Source organism: Erinaceus europaeus, chromosome 12, assembly GCF_950295315.1.
Source record: "Erinaceus europaeus chromosome 12, mEriEur2.1, whole genome shotgun sequence".
Classification (NCBI taxonomy): domain Eukaryota; kingdom Metazoa; phylum Chordata; class Mammalia; order Eulipotyphla; family Erinaceidae; genus Erinaceus; species Erinaceus europaeus.
In genome coordinates, this window is record NC_080173.1 from 55,719,822 (window position 1) to 55,744,691 (window position 24,870).

The 24,870-nt window shown below is 37.8% G+C and overlaps 1 protein-coding gene across 9 annotated transcripts in view; it reads right to left on the reverse strand.

The window, feature by feature from the left end:
• SPAG9 (sperm associated antigen 9) overlaps positions 1-24,870 on the reverse strand; it is a 157,933-nt gene that overhangs the window by 30,341 nt on the left and 102,722 nt on the right. For all 9 annotated transcript variants that reach the window (XM_007525556.3, XM_007525554.3, XM_060203750.1 and 6 more), the window contains 11 exons: positions 22,608-22,729; positions 14,064-14,121; positions 12,894-13,046; positions 11,834-11,885; positions 11,068-11,198; positions 8,478-8,534; positions 7,318-7,491; positions 4,559-4,688; positions 2,440-2,529; positions 2,055-2,222; positions 1,202-1,373 (listed from right to left, as the gene is read on the reverse strand). In XM_007525556.3, the coding sequence (XP_007525618.1) occupies positions 1,202-1,373; positions 2,055-2,222; positions 2,440-2,529; positions 4,559-4,688; positions 7,318-7,491; positions 8,478-8,534; positions 11,068-11,198; positions 11,834-11,885; positions 12,894-13,046; positions 14,064-14,121; positions 22,608-22,729 (1,307 nt within the window). The remainder of the gene's footprint in view (positions 1-1,201; positions 1,374-2,054; positions 2,223-2,439; positions 2,530-4,558; positions 4,689-7,317; positions 7,492-8,477; positions 8,535-11,067; positions 11,199-11,833; positions 11,886-12,893; positions 13,047-14,063; positions 14,122-22,607; positions 22,730-24,870) is intronic.

Below are 24,870 nucleotides of genomic sequence, written 5' to 3' on the forward strand. Positions count from 1 at the left end.
GTCCTTGGTTCAATCACCAGCACCACAAGCCAAAACTGAGCAGTGCTCTGGTTAAAATATATATACAGAATAATTTTAAAGAGAGACTGAAAAAAGAGACAGCAAAATGGTTATGCAAAAAGACTTTCAAGCCTGAGGCACCAAAGCCAAATTCAATCCCCAGTACCACCAATCAGCCAGATCTGAGCAGTTCTCTAGTCTTTCTCTATGAATCTTTCTCTCTTTATCTCTCTCATTTAAAATATATACATATATATATATACACATATGCATTTGTTATTAAATATGCTTTTGTCTTGGACTGGACTGAGCAGGATGTACTGCACTAAAACAAGACTCTGGTGAGGCAGGGGTTGGGAGAGTATGAAAGGATTCTGAGGTACTGATGTGCTTATATGCCAGGAACCATACTATAAACCACTAAGCCTCCACTAAGATCGAGGAGGGGGTTCAAAATATGCTTTTGTGAACATTAAAAATTTTACTGTAGAAACAAATAACCTAAAATTGTCGCTTTGATCATCTTAAGTACACAATTCAATGACATCAGTTACATTTATAATGTTGTACAATCATCACAACTATCAATGTCTAAACTTTTTCCATTACTCTACAGAGAACTCTGTATCCATTAAACAATAACTACTTATCCCTTACCCTTTTGCCCCCAGTAAGTGTTCACCTGCTACTATCAGTATGACCTTGCACTAATTTGCTAATTCATAGGTGCAATGATATGGTGTTTGTCTTTTTATGTCTAGATTATTCAGTTAGTGCGCTTCCAAGACCGATCCAATGTTGTAATATGTGTGAGAATTTCAATTCTTCTTAATAAAAACATTTACATATTTACAGTATATGGACAGACCACAATTTCATGTTTTAAACAGATATTTTAACATCATCTATTTAATCTAGAACTCTAGATGATCATCCTTAACTCATACATACAAATAACCCCCTTGCACTGCATTCTGGTCATTTTCTCATATTGCCATTGTTTTATTTTCTTTACATATCTGAAAACACCTTGCCTAATTATTTGCTTTCAAGTTTATTTTCAGGCTTCCCCAACTAGACCATAAATTTAAGTAAGGGGACATAGATTAGAGCCGTCCAATTATATTTCCAGTAACCCAATCTGATCCTGCAGTGATAGACGTATGGATGATGAAAAGAAAAGGACATGGTTCACGCTTACCTGGCACACTTGCTATACACAGAACATGAGAGTTGCAAACAGTGAAACTGTCTAGGATATTGCCTGGTTGAACAGCATCAATAATGATAACTTTTGTAGCTGAATGAGTGCTGGTACAGATCCAGACGAGACTGGATAATTCTTCTTGATTTTTTAATTCCTTCTGTTGCTCCTGTGGAAGCAACAAAGAAAGATGACCACTTGAAATTCTATGTAAGCATATATTTGATATGGAAGTGTTCATATACAGTAAAAAGACAAAGGTATTTAAAGTTTATTTCCACATTAATTGAAAGGCAGAATATAAAACCACTTTAAAAAGTTTTGCAGGAAGAATTAAGAGTCCAACATTTTATTCAATGTGCCACATCCTGGGCTACAGTCACCTCCAATATTACTAGACTGAAAAATATTAACTGGGGGGCTAGGCATTGGTGCATCCAGTTGAGTGCATACACTACCATGCATGAGGACCTGGGTTTGAGCCCCCACACCCCACCTGAAGCTTCACAAATAGTGAAGCAGGCCAGCATATGTCTCTCTTTCTCTCCCTTCTCAATTTCTCTATGTTGAGGAAGGGGTAGATAGCATAATGGTTATGCAGAGAGACTCTCATGCTGAGGGCTCCAAAGTTTAACCACACACACACACACACACACACACACACACACACACACACACACCCAGCCATAAGCAGAATTAACAGTGCTCTGGTGTTACAAATAAATAAATAATAAACAAACACCAGCAAAATGATGTACAACTGAAATTTATGTAATGTTATAATGCAGTATTACTTTAATTTACACAGTTATAAAAAGAAAGACATCAACTATCAAGTGTATTCACTTACCTTAAGTTCCTGATCTAACTTATCCAAACTACTCTGAGATGCACTGCGTTGTTTACTATCTTCTGTATCCAAACCAGAAACATCTTTGTAAAATACACTTGCTCCAACAACAGAACCGCCATCTCTGGTCTTCCCACCTGATAAATTGACTCCAACAGCACACCACAACTTTGGGAGTTAAAAAGAAAGAAAATAAGGCATTAAAAGTCACTACCTCTCTAAAAATATTTACAGTTTTTCACATTTTCATATGTGCATCTTTCATATTCAAAGAACTCCCATCTTAAAACTGTAATATACCCACAGAAGTAGAATTTAAAAGTTTTTGTTGTTAGATAACTGACCCACAGTTTAAGAACTATCTCTAACTTCAAAACCGAATTACCTTCATTGATGTATCTTTTTCATCCAGAGGTCTGAGATAGACAGGGACAGGTAAATTTTTCATCTTGTTTTCCCCTTGACCATTAGTTACCTAATCATTTAGAATGGGAGAGAAAAGAGCACAATAAAATGCTCCAGAATAGTAAATTTACAGCAATACTGAAATATGGGCAAACATGACTGTTATGTGCTTATTCCTTGAAATCAAATGCAAGTTAATTTATTCATCATTATTTGAAAATTAGCATGAGTGGTCTAGGATGTGGCACAGTGGATAAAGTATTGGACTCTCAAGCATGAGGACCTGAGTTCAATCCCTGGAAGCACATGTACCAGAGTGATGTCTGGTCCTTTTTCTCTCTCCTCCTATTTTTCCTCATCAATCAATTAAAAAAAAAAATCTTAAAAGAAGAAAAAGAAAAATTGCATGAAAATCAAGTAGCAATTAAAAAATATAAACAGGCCAGGCAGTAGCACACACATTCTAGTGTATAAGGACCTGGGTTCAAATCCATGGTTTCCCACTTGCAGGGGAAAAGCTTCACAAATGGTGAAGCAGGGATATAGGTATCTCTCTCTTTCCCTCTTTAGTTCTCCCTTCTCTATTTTTGTCTCTATCCAATAATAAAAGATTACAGAAAGAATAATCTTTAAATATGTATTTAGATATATGATACAAAGGAGCTTTGAAGTGATATCATTAATTCTTTGGTTTTTGTGTGTACATGTGTGTTGGGGGGGAGGTATGTAAAGACGTGAGCTGAGTCACTTGAGGATATGAACAGAATATTCACCAAAGAAGAGATCCAGAGACATATGAAAGAGATCCAACAGACATATGAAAAAATATTCCAAATCATTATCAGAGAAATGCAAATAAAGATAACAATGAGCTATATCACTTCACTCCTGTGAGAATGTCATACATCAGAAAAGGTAGCAGCAACAAATGCTGGAGACGTTGTGGGGGCAAAGGAACTGTTGGTGGGAATATAAATTGGTCTAACCCCTGTAGAGAGCGGTCTAGAGATCTCTGTCAGAAGGCTAGAAGTGGACTATGACCCTGCAATTCCTCTCCTGGGGATATATCCTATGGAACCAAATACACCCATCCAAAAAAGATCTATGAATACCTCTGTTCATAGCAGGACAATCTATAATAGCAAAACCTGGAAAAAACCCAAGCGTTCAACAATAGGTGAGTGACTGAGCAAGTTGTGGTATATATACACAATGGAATACTACTCAGCTATAAAAAATGGTGAATTCACCTTCTTTATCTCATCTTGGAGGAGCTTGAAGGAATCAAGTTAAGTGAGATAAACCAGGGTGAGGGTAGACAGCATAATGGTTATGCAAAGAGACTCTCATACCTGAGGCTCTGAAGTCCCAGGTTAAATCCCCCCACACCACCATAAGCCAGAGATAAGCAGTGCTCTGATTATTTAAAAAAAGGAGGAGAAGGAGGAGAAGGGGGAGAAAGAGGAGAAGGAGGAGAAGAAGAAGAAGTGAGATAAGCCAGAAAGAGAAGGGTAAATATAGGATGATTGCACTCATAGACAGAAGTTGAGAAATAAGATCAGGAGGGAAAACACAAAGCAGAACTTGGACTAGAGTAGGTATATTACACCAAAGTAAGAAAGACTCTGGGGTGCGGAGGAGTGTTCAGGAAGACCTAGGTGGGTTGTTGAACTGCTATGTGGAAAACAGAAATGTTAGCACATGTATAAACTACTGTATTTCACTGTTGACTGTAAATGATTAACCTGTTCAGTAAAGGAGGATAAAAGTTATTAAAAAGAGAGAGAAGGCTTGGGGTGCACATTTTGATTCTTCCATGCCCAGCCATACTTTTTTTTTTTTTCAATTATCTTTATTTATTTATTGGATAGAGACAGCCAGAAATCGAGAGGGAAGGGGGTGACAGAGAGGGAGAGAGACAGAGAGACACCTACAGCCCTGCTTCAACACTTGTGAAGCTTTCCCCCTGCAGGTGGGGGCCAGGGGCTCGAACCTAGATCCTCACGCACTGTAACGTGTGCTCAATCAAGTGCGCCACCACCCGGCACCCAGCCATACTCTTATGCCCCTGCATTTCACATTAGATGAACCCACTTTACCTGTTTATATTTTTGAGGCAGACTCCAGCCAAAAGCCTGCACTCTACCATCTTCCTTCTGGACATGTGCTTTCACCTGACGATACTGTTCTCTCTTCTGTTCTCTGCGTGAGGCTAAACTAGCTTCAGTTCTAAAAGGGAAAGAACATTTTCTTTTTAGCTATATGAGTAAGTTTCCTCCCCTTTTTTAAAGCAACAAAAATAACTAGAAACATGACTTTTGATTATTTACTTCAGACTATAGTTTCTCTTTATAAAATGTTATACTAGGGGGGTAGACAGTCACACACCCAGTACAGCTCACAAGTTATCATGTATGAGGACCAGGGTTTGAACCACCATTCACCACTTACAGGGAGGAAGTCACATGCAGTGTGAAGCAGTGCTGCAAGTGCCTCTCTCACTCCTTCCTTATCTTCCCCCTTCCCTCTCAATTTCTGCCTCCATCCAAATAAACAAGTAACAAAGATATATATATATATATTAATATGTTAAATATTATACTAAAGGTAGTCTCTTTTTCAAATATTTTATTTATTTATTTCCTAGACAGAGACAAAGAGAAAGAGAAGAAAGAAGAAGGTAGAGAGGAAGAGAGAGAAACACCTGTAGTAGTGCTTTATCACATGTGAAACTTCCCCTTGCAGGTGATGGCCAGGGCTTGAGCCTGGGTCCTTGTGCATTATAACATATGTGCTCAATAAAGACAACAATGAGATACCATTTCACTCCTGTGAGAATGTCACACATCAGAAAAGGTAGCAGTAACAAATGCTGGAGAGGTTGTGAGAACAAAGGAACCCTCCTGCACTGCTGGTGGGAATGTAAGCTGATCCAGCCTCTGTGGAGAGCAGTCTGGAGAACTCTCAGAAGGCTAGAAGTGGACCTTCCCAATGACCCTGCAATTCCTCTCCTGGGGATATATCCTAAGGAACCAAACACACCCATACAAAAAGATTTGTGTATACCTACGTTCATAACAGCACAATTTGTAATAGCCAAAACCTGGAAGCAACCCAGGTGTCCAACAACAGATGAGTGGCTGAGCAAGTTGTGGTATATATACACAATGGAATAATACTCAGATATTAAAAATGGTGAATTCACCTTCTTCACCTCATCTTGGACAAAGCTTGAAGGAATCGTGTTGTGAGCTAAGTCAGAAACAGAAGGATGAATATGGGATGATCTCACTCATAGACAGAAGTTAAAAAATACTACCATGACACCAACCTGTGTTCCCTGGGAAGTTGACATCACCAATGTGTCCTAGAACCCCACCTCCCCCTAGCCCTATCCTACTCGGGAAAGGTAAAGACAGGCTGGGGGTATGGATTGACCTGTCAACACCTATGTCCAGAGGAGAAGCAATTATAGAAGCCAGACTTCCGATATTTTGTGCCCCTTAGAGATCTTTGGTTCATATTCCTGGAGGAAAAAAGAATAGGGAAGCTTCCAGCAAAAGAGATGGGATACGGCATGATGGTGGTGGGAGTTGTGTGAATTGTGCCCCTCTTATCCTGCAATCTTGTCTATCAGTATGAAATCACTAATAACAATAATAACAACAACAACAGAAGCTGGAAAATAAGAAAACACAAAGCAGAACTTGGACTGGGTTTGGTGTACTGAACCAAAGTAAAAGACTGGAATTGGTGGTGGGCGTGGGGGTGAGGGTGGGGAGTTCAGGTCCTGGAACATGATAGCAGAGGAGGACCTGGGGGAGTTGAACTATTATGTGGAAAACTAAGAAATGTTACACATATACAAACTACTGTATTTTACTGTTGACCATAAACCATTAATTTATCAAGAAAAAAAAATTCAAAAAAAATCTAATAAACTACCTAAGGTGCTAAACATAAACAAACAAAAATAATATATGTGCTCAACCAGGTGAACCACCAGCTAGTCCCTAAAGGTAGTCTCTTAAAGAGTAAAGTATCCAAGCTAACAGGTTAGCAAATAGTTTATAATAGTATATTGAATCACCTAGCAAATTTCTACCAGGTTTTAGATTTTGGCTATATTAAAGGGGAATTTTCTTAAATATTTTTTTATTCCTTTTTTCTGTTTATGCTCACTCCACAAATTTCTACTGAGAAATTTCTAATGTCAGTGAATGTGCTACTCAGCATCTCAAGAAGATAATACAGGTTAATTTTCAGGCCCCATTAACTTCTTTCAGAAGGTAAAATGAAGGTAAGCACTAGCACCATGGAATAAAACACTGTGCAAGTGGTTCTGAAAAATAACTTGTTTCTAGACAGACCACTTAAAATTTGTTTGAGACAACTTGCTGTGACTCTTTACAGACACTATATGATTCATTCTAACATCTCTGCTGTAGATTATAATACTCACTCAGGCTACAGGCAGAGAGAAACTGGGGTTCTGACAGGCTAACTTGCCCCAAGTTCATGTATCTAGTGAATAGCTTTCAGGGTAGAAAACCAAATCCTTCTGATGCCAAAGAAAGCCTTCATATTTAGGATAAGGAATCACATAGATCACTGAATTTCCATTAACATTTTACCAGTGTTACTGTATCAATGAAAATGAAACACTGAAAAGAATATTCTTTATGAAAACCATGAAATTCACGAAAAAAAAGTGCTTACTTTACTTAAAGGAGCCAAGTTATAGAAAGTGTCTTTATAGATTGATATAAACTTTAATAACTTATCTGATAAAAAGAAAAAAAAAGTCTGAACTGTGTAAGTTATTAAGGACATAACCATTAGCCTAGAAAACACTTACTCTTCACTAAGGAAATCAAAGGCTTTGGACTTATCTCCTGGGAGCTGAGATAAGGTGCTGCTTCTTTTCTTGACAGAAGGAGTAACATGAGAGGTGGGTGCATTGTACTTCAGATTCACAGGTGGTTCAGGCTTCTTAGTAGTATTACTTGAGGGGTTGAAAAGTCTGCTAAAACTGAAAAAGAAAAGAGAGGAAAGAAGAGAAGAAGGCATTTGTGACAAACATTGTCAAGAATAACTCATAATCTCCCACAAACTCCACAATGACCTTTACATAAAAGGCAGTAAATGAAAAACCAGCAGAAAGATTTTTTTTTTTTGGGGGGGGTAGTCAAACAAAGCAGCCTTTACAATAACTCAGAGCCAAACTCAAACACACAAGGAAGAAAATAATTGCTTAGACATGCCATTTAAGAGTGCCTTAATTAGAAATTCCCACAATGAAAAGAAGATCTCAAGTAGAAGGAACTACCCTAAGTGAAGAAATAAAGCAAGGTAGTTCTTTCAGCTACCTTCTACTTTGTGCTGGCTCAAGTAGTTGTTAAAAAAGCAAAACTTACTGTGTTAATTCTAATAGTCATAATAAAGCACTGGAACACACACTAACAAAATTAATCACACTTTAAACATTTTCTCAAAAGCTTAATTTATATAACTTGTTTTCACATCCACTGAAGGGAAGGTTCACCAAAAGGGGTTAAGCTTTAAACACAGTAAATATATGTATTTCTAACACAAGTATAATTCAAATCCAAAACATACACTTTCAAATGCTAATCAAACTCCACAAAGACTAAATTTCTAATCATTGTAAAGTTCTTTGCCATCACACAGCCAGTGATTAAGTAACTTATATTGTAGGGATCTAGGTAATTATCAACTCTTTGAATGATTTCATTTTGTTTCATTTTGCAAAGGATTCCACCAAATGCATAATCAACATGATGCAGCTTAAAATAGCATTTTTTCTGACCTCAAGAACAGCCTTACCGAGCTGGCATACTACATATTGAAAAGAAAGGGGGAAAAAAATCAATTTAGTTATGTGCTTTAAATTTTAAAAAGATAAAATAATTATTGAAAATAAGTGTTGATTATAACATTTTGTTACAAAATGTTGTCTAGTATCTTTACTAGATATTAGACATTTTAGATACTCACAACTGCCAAATGCTTGACCTTTTTTTTTCTTGCATGGCTGGATTTTCTCTTGATGCTCTAAAAAAAAGAAAAAGGAAGAAAGGTGTTGTCAGCAAGATTTTCTAGCTTTCTATAGGAAGGGAACCAAGAAGTTATGAAATAACAGAGAAGTGAAAATTCAATTCAGTAAATAGCTACCTTGACCTGGCATGTGCTTGACTAAGGTTAATGTAACTAAGATAAATAAAATATAATCTCTCTAACTCTAGAGCAAGAAAGCCTGCCTCTCTCTCTCTCTCTCTCTCTCATTTTAGTTAATATTCATTCAAAGTTGAAGTTTAGAATTTACATTTTACTACAGAATATGGATTGCTTTCTTTAGTAGCTATAAGCAATCACAATTATAGCAAACTGTAACTGTGATATATAAAATATATCATTCTAATGTGACATTTGTAAAGGATATAAAAATAATAAAATAAATTATATAATAATAACAATGGGAAAAGTGGCAGTTAGAAAACATGTACATGGGAGTCGGGCGGTGGCGCAGTGGGTTAAGCGCACATGGTGCAAAGCGCAGGGACCGGTTCAAGGATCCCAGTTTGAGCCCCGGCTCCCCACCTGCAGGGGAGTCGCTTCACAGGCGGTGAAGCAGGTCTGCAGGTGTCTGTCTTTCTCTCCCCCTCTTGTCTTCCCCTCCTCTCTCCATTTCTCTCTGTCCTATCTAACAACGACGACATCAATAATAACAATAATAACTACAACAACAATGAAAAACAACAAGGGCAACAAAAGAGAAAAAATATATATATAAAAAAAGAAAGGGTGGGTGGATGGGGAGAATACAGGTTCAAGAAGGATGACAGAGGACCTAGTGGTGGTTGTGTTGTTAAATGGGAAACTGGGGAATGTTATGCATGTACAAACTATTGTATTTACTGTTAAATGTAAAACATTAATTCCCCAAAAAGAAATTTAAAAAAAATGTTTAAAAAAGAAAGAAAACATGTATATAAGCTTTTTAACTAGAGGGAGGAGATTTAGATGAGATAGAAAGAAAGAGACAGAGATACAAACCAGAGCACCACTCTGATACAGGCAAAGGTAGAAATTAAACCAGGAACCTCAGGCATGCAGGTCTGTCTGATGCTTTAAATTGAGCTGTAGGGAGTACTGGTTGCTGAGATTATGGCCACTAGATGGCAGTAGTAAATGAGATTAAATCCAACTAACAAAATATGGAAGGAAGGTGTTTTTTGATAGTCAGAAAGTGGAGGAGGGGGTCGGGCGGTAGCGCAGCGGGTTAAGCACACTTGCTGTAAAGCGCAAGGACCTGCCTAAGTAAACCGGTTCGAGCCCCTGGCTCCCCACCAGCAGAGGAGTCGCTTCTAAGGCAGTGAAGCAGGACTGCAGGTGTCTTTCTCTCCCCCTCTGTCTTCCCCTCCTCTCTCCATTTCTCTCTGTTCTATCTAACAACGATGACATCAACAACAACAACAACAAAACAACAAGGGCAACAAAAAATTTAAAATAGGGGGTCAAACGGTAGCACAGTGGGTTAAGCGCACATGGCACAAAAAAAGCGCAAGGACAGACTTATGGATCCTGGTTCCAGCTCCCGGCTCCCCACCTGCGGGGGGGGGGGGGGGGGGGGGGGCGGGGGGGGGGAATAACTTCACAAGCGGTGAAGCATAGCATGTCTACAGGTGTCTATCTTTCTCTCCCCCTCTTGACTTCTCTCTGTCCTTTCCAATAACAACGATATCAATAACAATTACCTCAACAATAAAAAAATAGAAAAAAAAGTGGAGGAAATCAGAAAGAGGATTGATTTTGTAGGAAGACAGAGTAAGAATCACTAACTTTCCATGTTGTATATAAAAACTTTATCTTCTCTTAAATATAAATAAATAAATAAAATCACTGACTAGAAAAAAAACTTTATCTTCTCCTAACATGACTGCAAAACAATGTCAATTTCTATATTTTTTGAGAAAAGACCACTTTTTGTAAGAACTAACCATTGCTTTTTAGAAGTCATGGAACTGGACAGGGATAGATAGCATAGCAGTTATGGAAAGAGATTCTCATCCCTGAGGCTCCAAAGTCCCAGGTTCAATCCCCAGCATCACCATAAATCAGAACTGAGCAGAGCTCTGGGGGGGGGGGGGGGGGAGACTGTCAATAAATAAGTAAAAAAAAAAAAAAAAAAAAAAGTCATGGGCCCATTCTCAGCCTTCCCGGCAATAAAAGCACCCACTTAAATCACATTCTGTTACCACTGCCAAGTATTATTTTCCAAAGTCTCTCCTAGCAGCTGAAGAGGTCATACTGTGGACTGGATAGAGCTAGACCTGCATGTATGAGACCATAATTCACTCTCCTAACACTGCACATACTAGAGCTGTGCTCTGGTAGCTCTGATCACCCTAATAACAAACAAATAAATCTGTGGAAAAAGAAAAAAGGAAGCTTTTCCAGCAAACAGAACAAGTACTTTGGATTCCCAAGGCAAGATTACAGTTCTGAATCAAGGAATTATACAAAATAGAAAATACAAATAATAAAAAATAGGAAACCATCAGACGTATTTTTTTTTTATACTAACCGAATCATCTCTGTCCATCGAACAGCTTCCTGAAGCTCCATCAATCTCTCTTTATATTGGTTTCTCTCCATCAGAACTCGGGCCATTTCTACCCTAGTAAACCGCTTCCTCTGAGCTGTAGGAATATCACTCTATAATGAAAAGAACACTATCAATCACTTTAAGAGTCTATATCTGCTATTTATATAGTTTTGTAATGATATAGACCAACTGCCTGGTATTAAAGTTCTAAACTTTAGAGTGAGTGTGCATATGCCTAACACTATTAAACAATTTTCAATTATCAAGATTCTATTGCTATAAGTCAAAATTCAAAGCAAAACAAATAACATAACTCCCTCATTAACACCACAGTGCTCTAGCTAGTCCTTAATACTTGAAGATGAAAACATAGATCATAGAGTCATGGGAAAGTGGGAACACCTACCACCACATATAGCAAGGCTTAGCATTCATCTGGATACCATGCACTATCCTATTCATGGCCAGAAACATGTTTTTTTTTTTAAGATTTTATTTATTTATTTATTAAAGAGAAAGACAGGAAGAGATAAAGAACCAGACATCACTCTGGTACATGTGCTGTTGGGGATTGAACTCAGTCTCATGCTTGAGATTCCTATACTTTTTCTACTGTGCCACCTTCTGGACCACTGTGTCTGGAATTTTATTAAAATTTTTCACACTTATATCCAAAACAAAACCAGCAAACTTTTTCCAAGATACTAAAGTGTGATAGGAAAAATGCCCCAAACTGTAAACTTACATCATCATCATCTTTTGCTTTCTGCCTTGCATCTTCAGCTTCTGCTCGAGCTCTATGGGGAAAATAACAAGCTGAGTTTATTTTTTTCAGAGAACAGAAGATAAGGTGAGGGAGTTGGGCGGTACTGCAGCGGGTTAAGTGCACGTGGTGCAAAGTGCAGGGCGTAAGGATCCCGGTTGGAGCCCCGGCTCCCTACCTGCAGGGTAGTCACTTCACAGGCGGTGAAGCAGGTCTGCAGGTGTCTATCTTTCTCTCCCCTCTCTGTCTTCCCCTCCTCTCCCCATTTCTCTCTGTCCTATCTAACAACAATGACATCAGTAAGAATAATATCTACAACAATAAAAAACAAGGGCAACAAAAGGCAAAATAAATAAACAAACATAAAAAAGAAGAGAAGGTGAACAATTATAACCACCACTAAATTATTAGTTTTCTTTTCCTACTAGAGTAGCTGTCTCTACTCCAGCAAACACCATAGTGCTATTTTTCAAGAGAAGGAGGAGGAGGAGAGCAGGAGCAGGAGGAGAAGAAGGAGAGGAAGAAGAAGAAGAAGGAAAAAAGCACTAAAGAAAGCTGGGAGGAACCAGGCAGTGGTGCCTCTGGTAGATGACATGTTATAATGAGCAAAGGGCCCAGATTCAATCCCCTGGTTCCCACCTGCAGGGGGAAAGCTTCCTAAGTAGTGAAGGATTCTCTGCCTCTCCTCCTCTTTATCTCTCCCACCCACCTTGATTTCTAACTCTATACAATTATTTTTAAAAAAGAAAAGCTGCAGAAAGGGGGGAAATGAATATTCCTATAACTTCCTCAATTGCAGTATTTGCAATGCTCTTCCAATACACAGACACACGCACGCACTCACGAATGCGCACATGCATAAAGTATAAGGCCTGCTCACAGTGGAGGCAATGGCTGGGTCCTTTCCCCTATTATTAGTTACCATGTAGCTCATGGTCCTGCTGGCCTGAGGAAGGCTGAAAGGATCAGTGTCAGAGTAGCACCTATAACCTTTTATGGAACAGTGGCAATTTAGCTTGGTTTAGATAGAATGAAAACTTACTTCCTCAGCTCTTCCTCCAATTCTTTGTTCTTTTCCTCAAGCTTCAGTTTGGCTTGTTTCACAGCCTCCAGTTCCCCTTGCAGCACATCTTTCTCACAGGTGAGCTCGTCTACTTTTGCTATCAAATCATTCTTCACTACATTCAAAGCATTTCTAAGAAACACATATTTCAAGTGCATCATTACAGATACTCTTTCCTTCTTTCAGTTTATTCTCTTGTAGACTAAAGTGATTACAGTTATTAAATATCTGAATACTTCAAAGACCATCTATTTGATGTTCCTAATAGAAAAGGTTTTTTTTTAAAAAAAAAAAAAAGCAGAAGTCTAAATTCTTACTCTTACTACTAATCAAGTGAAAAATAAATAGGTAAAGATGGGCAAACCATCAAGTAAGAAAAAGTTAGAATGAAACTAAGACTAAACTTTTAATAAATAGCATTCCTCAAAGCACCTTTATTAAGTTCTAAAAGGTATTACCTAGTCATAAAGTATTCATTGAAATAATATGTAACAACTGAAGAGGAAAAAGTCTAAATTGGAAAGAAGCTTAAAAAAAAAAATCAAAGGGTCTAATTCCTTTCACTATGGCAGAGGGCAGGCACAAGACCTCATTATAGCTGCATTCTGTTTTGCACTGACATAGTTCTAATGCTGTGACATAGCAAATTGACAAAAATGACAAAATGACCCAGTCTGCTCATATACATGACTCACAACCTGTCCCAGTAAAACAAGACTCCAATGTGCTTGAGGACCCAAAGCCTCAGAAATTTTACCCAAAAATCTGCAACAAAGGAAGAAAACTCTGAATATATACGTTGGGATTACATCAAAATATTTGTGCAGAAACCTAAGGAGGAAACAAAAAAATAATGAAAACCAAAGAAGGGCACAAGAAAAGCACAGGACACAACTACAAGAAAAAGGCATCAGTACTAGAGGGAAGGCAAAATTTGCTTCTGGGGGTGGGGGGTAATGCAGAAGAATAAAACATACCCATCAGCAAAATTACATCCTGTTGCCTATTTGTATGTGCATATGCACACATACAAAGAAGAATGAGACGAGGCTGTGAGAGACCACACTAGTCTTGTATCCAACTGAAGAAGTTTCATAGACTTCGACAAGAAGAAAATTCAATTTCTTTTGATCCTTGTTGTATACTTACTTGGTTTCCAATAGCTGTGTATTTTCTAATATAAGATTTTCAACTTCACGACCCATTCCTATCAGAAGAAAAAGAAATATTTTGAAGATATAGTTATCAAAAATTACGTAAGTTCACAATAAGTTATAGTCATAAAATATATCTATATTTTATCAATTTATTTTATTTAATTTCATTTGATATACCTACTAATGTATAGATTATAAAATTAAAAATAATTATCTATTGAAAACCAAACCAAAGCTAAAGACTTTGCTGGTCAATTCTTTTAACTGTTAATCTATATTTTATTTCTCATAAATATTTCAAAAGGACTAAGAACTGTCTGTGACATATTCTGATATGAAACATTATTTAAATTGGGAAAAAGAACAGTATCAGTATAGACAGGAAAGTATTTCCAATGAACATCTGATATTATAGTTATTAGCCTAAAAAAAAAAATTAGGAGTGGACAAAGACACCAATGCAGATGAAACCTTACCAAAGAAATTATGGTCTTAAAGCCCATGTATTCCATGTAAAGCAAAAACAAAGAACAAGAAATGTTTTATGTAAGAAACAGCATGATTATCTGTACAGTTCTATGCATGGTATGAAAAACATCTAGACTTGTGATTCAAAGCATAATGATGTGTGTGCAAAAGAAAAAAAAAGAAAAGATGACTCCCTTCTCCCAAAGATGTTCTTTGATGTTATACCTAAAAATGCTTTACTCATTTGCTCTCACAATAAAACTGAATATAGCTAGATTGAAAACCCCAGATTCCTTTAATATGACATCAATAAAACAATAATATTCCACTGTCACCTTGTAGATTACGCTTAATAATTTAAGAGTACTGTAAGGTAGATAGGTAGAGTACTCCTCAATGTAAGATTCAGCATACTGAGCTTTATGGAGAGGCAAGCTATATAATTTTTTTTTGTAGGAAATTAATGGGCTAGGGAGGTGGCTCATTAGCAGAGCACATACCTCACAGGCATGAGTTCCTGGGTTTAATCAAGATACCCATTAAAAGAGGAACAGAAGAAATGAGACAATTCATTAAGCAACTGACCTTAAAAAGCCATAGCAACAAAGAAATAAACCGATCACAAGTTTTCCTAAGATAATGTGAGTTAACGTTGGAAAAATCACATATAAGAAGTAAATTTGAAAACAGGTAAATAAGAAGGAAACATCTTCAACTAAAGTAACATATGGCAGAGTAGTTAATATGTCCCCTTTCCAAAAAGGTAGTATTCCAAAAGATTTCATTAATAACAAAACTATCCTAGAGTTGCTAAAAATTCACTGTTCTGTGAAATTTGTTTCAAATATTCTTAAATATCAAGGTTGTTCTACCATTAAGAATTAAGTATCAGAAATAGCATAATTTAATCATCTATATGTTCTTCAAAAATTGAGAAGGATTTCATATCCTATTTACAAAGAATTTTGGCAAGCTATATTCAAATATTTGCTTTATATATTATCTTTCCATTAAAGCTACAATCAGAAAAAAGTAGACTTCAGATTAGTTGAAATTTTTACATAAAATTATGTGTTTGCTACGATAAAAGGACAGAAAGAAAATAAATAATACAAACAGAAATCAATTATATATTTGTTATAAACTCAAGCACATAGGAAAATATATATAAACACTGAAAATATTATGGAGGGCAAAAAAAATAGTTGAGCAGCAAAAAAAAAATAACACAGCTTTAGATGAAAATAGCAGCCAAAAGTATCTTTAAAAGCAACAATGTTAAGAGTATTTAAAAGCATACACACCAGAATATTCCCCTGGGTAAGCAGCCCAAGAGAAAAGTGAATGAGAATCTCAATTAGGTTGTTTTTAGAACGCAAGATCTATACTCATTTACTTCCAAATGAGAGAGGAGACAAAAAATTGAAAAGATGTATAGAAACCAGTAACTAAACACAATAAAGTATAAATATTATAAGAAAATATTTTGAAATATGCACTATGTGGGAATCATGTCCTATAATATAGTTTTTAAAGTTCATATATCCCCAGTGAAGACATTAAAATCTAGTAAAAAAAAAAAATGTATGAACAAAACTGCCCAAATTTTTCACTTTGAAATGTGCCAATAAAATTAAGTTCATAACTATGTGAAAAATGTAACAAAAGTGTTTCAGTTGCTATTCAAGACTTCAAGCAGGATTGGGGAGGTAGCACTTTTTTGCATAGTGGTTATGCAAAAAATATTTTCATTCCTAAGGGTACAAAGTCACAGGTTCAATTCTCCAACCAGTATAAACCAAAGCTGATCAGTGCTCTGGTAAGAAAAAAATGGAAAAAAAAATTCTGTAAAGGCTGAAGAGTGACAAAGTAAATGAAACACAGTGCAGTATGAATACTTGAGGGAAATTTAAGGCAGATTCCTGAAGAAGGATATGCCAAGCAGTGGCAAGCAGAAATTATATAAAGATACACATAGAGATACATGTTGATGTAAGAACAGCTTTGTAGACTGGAAAGGCAGTAAAGATAAAGAATCAAGCTTCTAGTAAATCCACTGCAAATTCATATAAATAATCTTGGAGATGTCTTTTGGGCTATTTGGAAGTAAAAATCTAGAATTCTTAAAAGAAAAAAACAAAACAAAAAAATGGGGGGGGGGGCGCGAGTTGGGCAGTAGTGCAGTGGGTTAAGCGTACATGGCGCAAAGCGTAAGCATCCCGGTTTGAGCTCTCAGCTCTCCACCTGCAGGGAAGTCACTCACAAGTGGTGAAGCAGGTCTGCAGGTGTCTAGCTTTCTCTTCCCCTCCTCTCTCCATTTCTCTCTGTCCTATCCAACAACAAAGACATCAGTAACAATAATAATAACTACAACAATAAAACAAGGACAACAAGGGAATAAATAAAAGGGAATAAATTTTTTTTTTTAAATCTGAGGGGGTAGATAGCATAATGGTTATGGAAAGAGTCTCATACCTGAGACTCCAAAGTCCCAGATTCAATCCCCCACACAAACATAAGCTAGAGCTGAACAGAAAGTACTGTGGCAGGGGAAAAAGTCTTGGAGAAAGGTGAAAAGTATTCATGAGGGGCAAGGTGGTGGCGCACCCGGTTAAGTACACACATTACAATGTGCAAGGACTTAGGCGAGTCTCTAGACCCCACTTGCAGGGGGAAAGCTTCACAAGTGGAGATATAAGGTTGTGGGTCTCTCTCTCTCTGTCTCTCTCTCCCCCCCTACTTCCCCCTGCCCTCTGAATTTCTCTATCCAATAATAAATAAATATATTTTTAAAACAAAAACTATTCATGTAAGTCAAACTATAACAAATACGATTTGTTATAGTTTGACTATAACAAAAACAAAAAAGTCAGCCTGGCTCAGGAATGCTAATCTCTGAAATATGGACAAGGACAGATGCTGCCAGGGAGACTGAAAAGGAAGAGGCTGAAAACAGTGCAGCAAACTCTGATATCACAGAGACCCAGGACTTTTAAAGATAGGTGTTATTTGAGAAGTCGCGTGAAACAACTGAGAAGAAAGCTCTGAATATAGCAAAAAGAAGCTTGTTCTAGGCCAGATGAGAGGAGGAATGCCAAATGAGGTGCAAGTGGGACTAGGGTACTGCTGCCAGTTAAAAGCAGTCACACTGCAGCCTGGGAGGATAAGCATGAGGTCCCAAGTTTGAGCTCCAGCATCACATGCACCAGTGATGCTCTGGTTCTTCCTTTCTCTATCTATGTCTCCCTCTCTCTTTTTCTCTCATAAATAAAATGAAAAAGCAAAAAAAAAAAATTATTGAGATTAATGCTATCGTGGATTCAATATATGTGCTTACAATTGCATTGTATACCAGGCCCCCAAAGTGTTTGCCTTCTCTTTGCTCCCCCTCCCTCCTCGGAGTCCTTTGCTTTAAGTAGCCATGTTGAGTCAGCAAGGTAGTTCATATAATCAGACATATTTTGGGGACTAGGGAGACAGTACAGCAGATTATATGACACTTTTTTAAAAATACAACAGACTTTTCCGTCCGAGCTTTCAAGATGTCTGTTTTGATCACTGACATGTCAAAAGCATCTAGAATGGTACCAAGTACATAACTGCGATCTCATAAGAGACAGCTGCTTAACAATATGACTATAAATGGAAAGAGTGGCCATGATAACATGACAAGATACTGGATATGCAGGGTGAGAGGGTAGCATTTTTTTATTCAAAGGATTCGGGGCTGGGCAGAGTGGTACACCTGGTTGAGGAAATGCACTACTATGTGCAAGGACCTAGGTTTAAGCCCCTAACTCCCCACATGCAAGGGGAGCAGCTTCATAAGCAGTGAAACAGGTCTATAGCTCTTCCCCTCTCAATTTTTCTGTCCTATCAAAATAAAAAGAGGAAGGAAAAAAAAAGGCCTAAACATTTTATTTTGTTAGAGACTGAGGAAAACATATTAAAAAAAAAAAAGATTTAAAATCAGGGCTGGATGGTGACACACCTAGTTGTGCACACATGTTGCAATATGCAAGGACCCAGGTTATAGCCCCAGTCCCCATCTGCAGGCGGAAGCTTCACAAGCGGTGAAGCAGTGCTGCAGGTGTCTCTCTGACTCCCTCCCTCTCCATCTCTCCCTTCCTCTTGATTTCTGGCTGTCTCTGTCCAATAAATGAAGATAATTTTAAGGAGGGGAGCTGGGGAGATAGCATAGTGGCTGTGTAAAGAGACTTTCATGCCTGAGGCTCCAAGATCTCAGGTTCAAACCCCAGTACCACCATAAACCAGAGCTGAGCAGTGCTCTGGTCTCTATCCCCTCTCTCTGTATCTCTCATCAAAAATAAATAAATAAAATATAAAAAGAGAGAAATTGAGAAGGAAAGGGAAGTTAGAAGAGGGAAGGGGGGAGGGAGTAAGAGAGGAGCCCTGCTTCATCACTCATGATGCTTCCTCCCTGCAGGTAAGGGCCAGAGGCATAAACCCAGTTCCTTGAACACTGTATCATGTATGCTCAACCACTTACACCACAGCCCAGTCCCCTGAACATATTTCTATGGCAATAGTGTAAATGAGCAAATATGGTAAAACTGAAAGTACAGAAGATAGCCAATGCATGAAAGTGTGATTTCAAGTCCTAAAATGTGCCTCCTAGGGAGTGAGTGACGAAAGTCAATGAAGGGGAGTCAGGCTGTAGTGCAGCGGGTTAAGCGTAGGTAGTGCAAAGCACAAGGACCAGCATAAGGATCCCGGTTCGAACCCCGGCTCCCCACCTGCAGGGGAGTCGCTTCACAGGCGGTGAAGCAGGTCTGCAGGTGTCTTTCTCTCCTCCTCTCTGTCTTCCCCTCCTGTCTCCATTTCTCTCTGTCCTATCCAACAACGACAACAACAATAATAACTACAACAATAAAACAATAAGGGCAACAAAAGGGAATAAATAAAATAAATATTTTTAAAAAAAAAAGAAAAAAAGAAAGTCAACGAAGAAAAGGGCCATAAAAGTGAAGGGATAGGGCTGCGGATGCAGCATGATGGTTTTGCTTGTGGCTCCAAAGTCCTGGGTTCAATCCCCAGCAACAACATAACCAAGGGCAGGGAGGGGGAGGGAGGGAAGAGATGAAATTTATATCATATCATCAAAAAAGAAAAAGTAGTGCAGCGGGTTAAGCACACGTGGCTAAAAGCACAAGGACTGGCATAAGGATCCTAGTTTGAGCCCTCAGCTCCCCACCTGCACACAGGTGGGGAAGCAGGTCTTCAGGTGTCTATTTTCCTCTCCTCTCTCGATTTCTCTCTGTCCTATCCAAGAACAACGACAGCAATAACAACAACAATAAATACCAAGGGCAACAAAGCAGAAAAAATAGCCTCCAGGAGCAGTGGATTCATAGTCCAGGCACTGAGCCCCAACAATAACCCTGGAGTCAAAAAAAAAGAAAGAAAAGAGGAAAAAACTGTACATCCAAAATTATGAATCTTAATGTATATTAATTCTTTTGGCAATAATAAATAGCTCAACTGGCAAACCGTAGGACTTGAATCCCTAAGGCTTCTGGCTAGATTCCCTTTACGACATGTACTGGAGTGGTACTTTGGTGCATGTACATTTCCTCTCTCTCTTTCTCTCTCTTGCATTAAAAAAAAAAATTGGGGGGCAAAGGGTAGATAGCATAATGGTTAAGCAAAGAGACTCTCGTGCCTAAGGTTACAAAGTCCCAGGTTCAATCCCCCAAACCACCATATGCCAGAGCTGAGCTGTGCTCTGGTATATATATATATATATATATATATGATACTTTTAAGAACAAAAGAAAGGCTTAATTAATGTTTTTAACTTTTTTCTTTGCACCAAGGCTTCATGTCTATGTGATCTCACCTCTCTCAGTGGACTCCCACTTTTTCCTATGTGGTGCCAGGGACTCTAATTAGAGTATTCATGTACTACAAGGTGCATATACTCTACCAGGTAAAATCTCTCCTGTCCCCAGCTACTTTTAATGGTGGTTGTCTATGTCTAACTCAGAATAGTTCCTCCTAGTAGACAAGTGAGCTTTAGTTAGACAGAACTTGTGTATCTCCTTCAAAAAGTACTTCAGAAGCCAGAAGGCAGCTCACTAGCTAGATCACGTGCCTTACTGTGCATGAGGCCCTGGCATTTGAATCCTGGCACCACATGAGAGCACCATGAATAGCATCAGCATAGATCCATGGGTGGTGGAGCAGTGCTATGGTGCCTTTCTTCTCTATTACCTTTTTTCTTTCCCATCAAATAGAAGAAAAACTTGGAACCAGAAGGCTGCTCTACATGCATGAGACTGAGTTCATTCTCTGTTATCATGTTTAATTTTTTTTTGTTCAAACTGCTAAAAAAATTGAATATTATTTGTTTACTTATTCATTTATTTTTGAGAGAGGGAGAGGGAGAACAAATATCAGAGAACCACTCTAGCACATGTGATGCTGGGACTTGAACTCTGAACTTCATGCATGACAGTACAACATTCTATCTAATGTGTCAATGCCCAGGTCACACTGCCAATATATTCATTGTAAGTTAGTAAATCAAAATTAATGCAGCAGTGTCACTCTATAATCATGAGAAGTAACAGGGAGCACCTCTTGAGAATAGTGTAGTCTATATTATAGTCAGATTAATAGATACTAAGATTATTTTGGAGATTGGTAGATACCAAAGAAACAGATTTTTAACAATTTAAGCTTTTCAATTTCTCAGAGTTCTCAATTTATAAGTACACCAATATTAATTCACAAATAAATCACAATCACATTATTATTGAAAACTTTAGAGATAAACTAGAGTAGGAGTCAACAAAGTATTGTTTTATTATTTTTTAACTTTTATTTATTTAATTCAATAGGACAGTGAGAAATTGAAAGGGAGAAAATTGAAGGAGAGAGAGACAGAGAGACACCTGCAGCCCTACTTCACCACTTGGAAGCTTTCCTCTTGCAGGTGGGGGCCGGGGACTCAAACCTGGGTCCTTGCACATTGTAGCCCCAAAGGTTTTCTATAAAAGTCCAGACAATTCTAAGCTTTATAAGTCATATAGTTTGTCTATTACAAACTCCTAACTCTAAGGTTAGCAAATGGGTAGAAGTATGATCCAACCAAACTACACACATTGGGTGTGTACTAGATTTGGCCTATGAGCTGCAATCTGTCTGACCACTAGACTAGAGCCTTTTTCTTTTCCTCCTTTCTTCCTTCCTCTCTTTTCTGTTTCTTTTTTACTTTATACAGAAAGAAACTAAGGCATGGAAAGGTTTAAGCTACTTGTCAAAGATCATCAGCTAACTAGTACAAAAAACAAATGCTGTGTTCTTTTCAAACCAGTGATCTTTAGTAATACAAACTTTAACGTGGTTACATTTGTCAGGGAGGAAAAGAACAGTATTTTGAACAATCAAGTGATATAACTTCTTATTTAAGGTCAATAGAATCTGAAATGCGGGAGTCAGGCGGTAGCGCAGTGGGTTAAGCGCATGTGACAAAGCCTAAGGACCCCGGTTCAAGCCCCTGGCTCCCCACCTGCAGGGGAGTCACTTCACAGGTGGTGAAGTGGGTCTGCAGGTGTCTGTCTTTCTCTCCCCCTCTGCCTTCTTCTCCTCTCTCCATTTCTCTCTGTCCTATCCAACAACAATATCAATCATAACTACAACAATAAAAAACAAGGGCAACAAAAGGGAATAAATAATAAATATTAAAAAAAAAAAAGAATCTGAAATGCACTGAAGTCAAGAACTAACTATCGGCTAATCTACACATTATATGTATATAAAAACATCACCATGTTTCTAATATGTAATATTTATCTTATAATATAGAAAATGGGTATTTAATATAATGCATTGTATGAATTTAAAAGCAACTAAATTTAGAAATATTCATGTGAAAATTCTTTCATTTAAAACTCAAAAAAAATAAGCTCCAATTAATTACCTAAAAGTATAACTATTAATGGGCAGGTAGGGACATTTTGAAGGAATTTTCAATTATGTCATATTCTTATTATCTATCTATTTGAAAAAATAGCATGGTGCTCCTTCGGGTAAGCTATCATACCTAGTAAATCTGCTCCTTCATCCACATCTCCAATTAGGCCTGAGCCAGCTGAAGACAGTTCTTCAAAAAGAGATTCTGTATTGCGATCAAAAGCTTTGTTCTCTATGCCTTTGGTGGGAGTGCTATGCAACAAAAACAATAAAACCAAATCAGCAAACTTTACAATGACTTTTTAACCACGCAAAATGAAAACAAGAGGCAATTTACAACTATTTTTACCTGTAATTTATACTTACTGCAAAATGCAATTTTAAAGGTTTTTCTCAAGTTTCTTAAAGAAATACTTATTAAATGCCACAGAAATAACATGATCAAGAAAACACAGAATTGTTATGGTAAGATCCCAGCAGACACAAATATTAAATGGTTACTAACAGTTTGATATCTGGCACTGGTCTGAGTGCTTTATATAGATAATGCTATTAAATCCTCACCAGTACACTACAAAGTAGATGTTGCTATTACCTCAATATTACCAATGAGGGCACTAAAGAGGTTAAATACTTTTCTAGGGTCATCAACAAATGAGTGAAGGAAGCAGGGTTCAAACTCAGACCACTGGGTTTTAGAGCCCAAAATCTTAACTACTGTGTTCTATGCTGTTTCTGTATAAATTGTCAAGGAAATTTTATTTTTTTCCTTTAAAGGCAACTGGTAATATGTATTAAAATTCAAAGTTAGCATTGAAGAGGTGCCTCACTGCGTAGTGGCAAGCCCTGCCACACACATGACCCAGGTTGAAGTCCTCACACCAGGTAGGATGGTAGGTAAGGTGGGGGAGATGGGGTGGGAGGGAGCTCTGATGCTATAATGTCTCTCCCTTTCCAGCTCTCTATCTGAACAAAAAAGTGGCCTGAGGGCAGTGAAATTGCACATGTATGTAAAGACCCAGCTCCATGATAAAAAGATTAACTAATTTAAATTACACTGGCCCGACAAAGTGATATTCAAAAATGTCCTACAAAATTCTGTCACAAGAAACAACAATATATGCTTAAAAAAGAATGATCAGAGCATTTTTATAGTAGTGAAAAGTTCAAGCAACTTAAGTGATCATTGACAGGGTTGAAATAAAGCAAACTATGCAAATAGCCTATGAAGTTACATTGTTTTAATTTAATAAATGCATTGAAATAGAGCTTTGTAAACTACAGAAATCATCATATACTTGTTTTTTATATAACTGTTTCTTAAGCAAGCTGCAAAACTTGATTGTTTAGTGTGAACCTCCCCCCCTTTTTTACTGTGAACCTTTTAAAAATATATTTATTAATATGAGAAAGATAAAAAAAAAAAAAAAGGATCACAGCACTGCTTTAGCACATGAGATGCTAGGGATTGAATTTGGGACTTTTTTTTGCCTCCAGGGTTATTGCTGGGGCTCAGTGCCTGCACTATGAATCCACTGCTCCTGGAGGCCATTTTTTTTTTTCCATTTTGTTGTCCTTGTTACCACTGATGTTGTTGGATAGGACAGAGAGAATTCAAGAGGGGAGGGCAGACAGAGGGGGAGAGAAAGATAAGACACCTGCAGTCCTGCTTCACCACCTGTGAAGTGACCCCCCCCCCCATAAGGTGGGGAGCCAGGTGCTCAAACCAGGATCCTTAAGCTGGTCCTTGTGCTTCAGGCCATGTGCGCTTAACCTGCTGCACTAACCCCCCCCAAACGTGGGACCTTTTTTTAAAAAATTTTTTTTTCTTATTATCTTTATTCATTGGATAGAAACAGCCAGAAATTGAGGGAAGGGGGATATATATATATATATATATATATAGATAGATAGATAGATAGAGAGAGAGAGAGAGAGAGAGAGAGAGAGAGAGGTACCTGCAGTCCTGCTTCACCACTCGTGAAGCTTTCCCCCTGCAGGTGGGGAAAAGGGGCTTGAACCTGGGACCTAGCATATTGTAACATGTAAGCTCAACCAGGTGTGCCACCACCCAGCCCCTGAACTTGGGACTTTTAAGCCCAATGCTCTAGCCACTGCACACTATACCACCTCCTGGGTTGCTCAGTATAAGGCCTTTTACATAGAAGTGTACAAAGAAATGGGGGTGCTTGCATGTTTGTACATTCATGTTATAGCAACAGAAAAAAAAGTCTGCACAGGATTCCAGTAAGTCACAGAGGTTTGAACATAGTAATTATCATTCAACAATTCATAAATTCAATTAAAATGACAGTAAAAGAATTAGAAAAGATATACACCTGCAAAGGCATAGAGAACAGAAAAATAAACTTTAGCAGGTGAGATGCAAATGT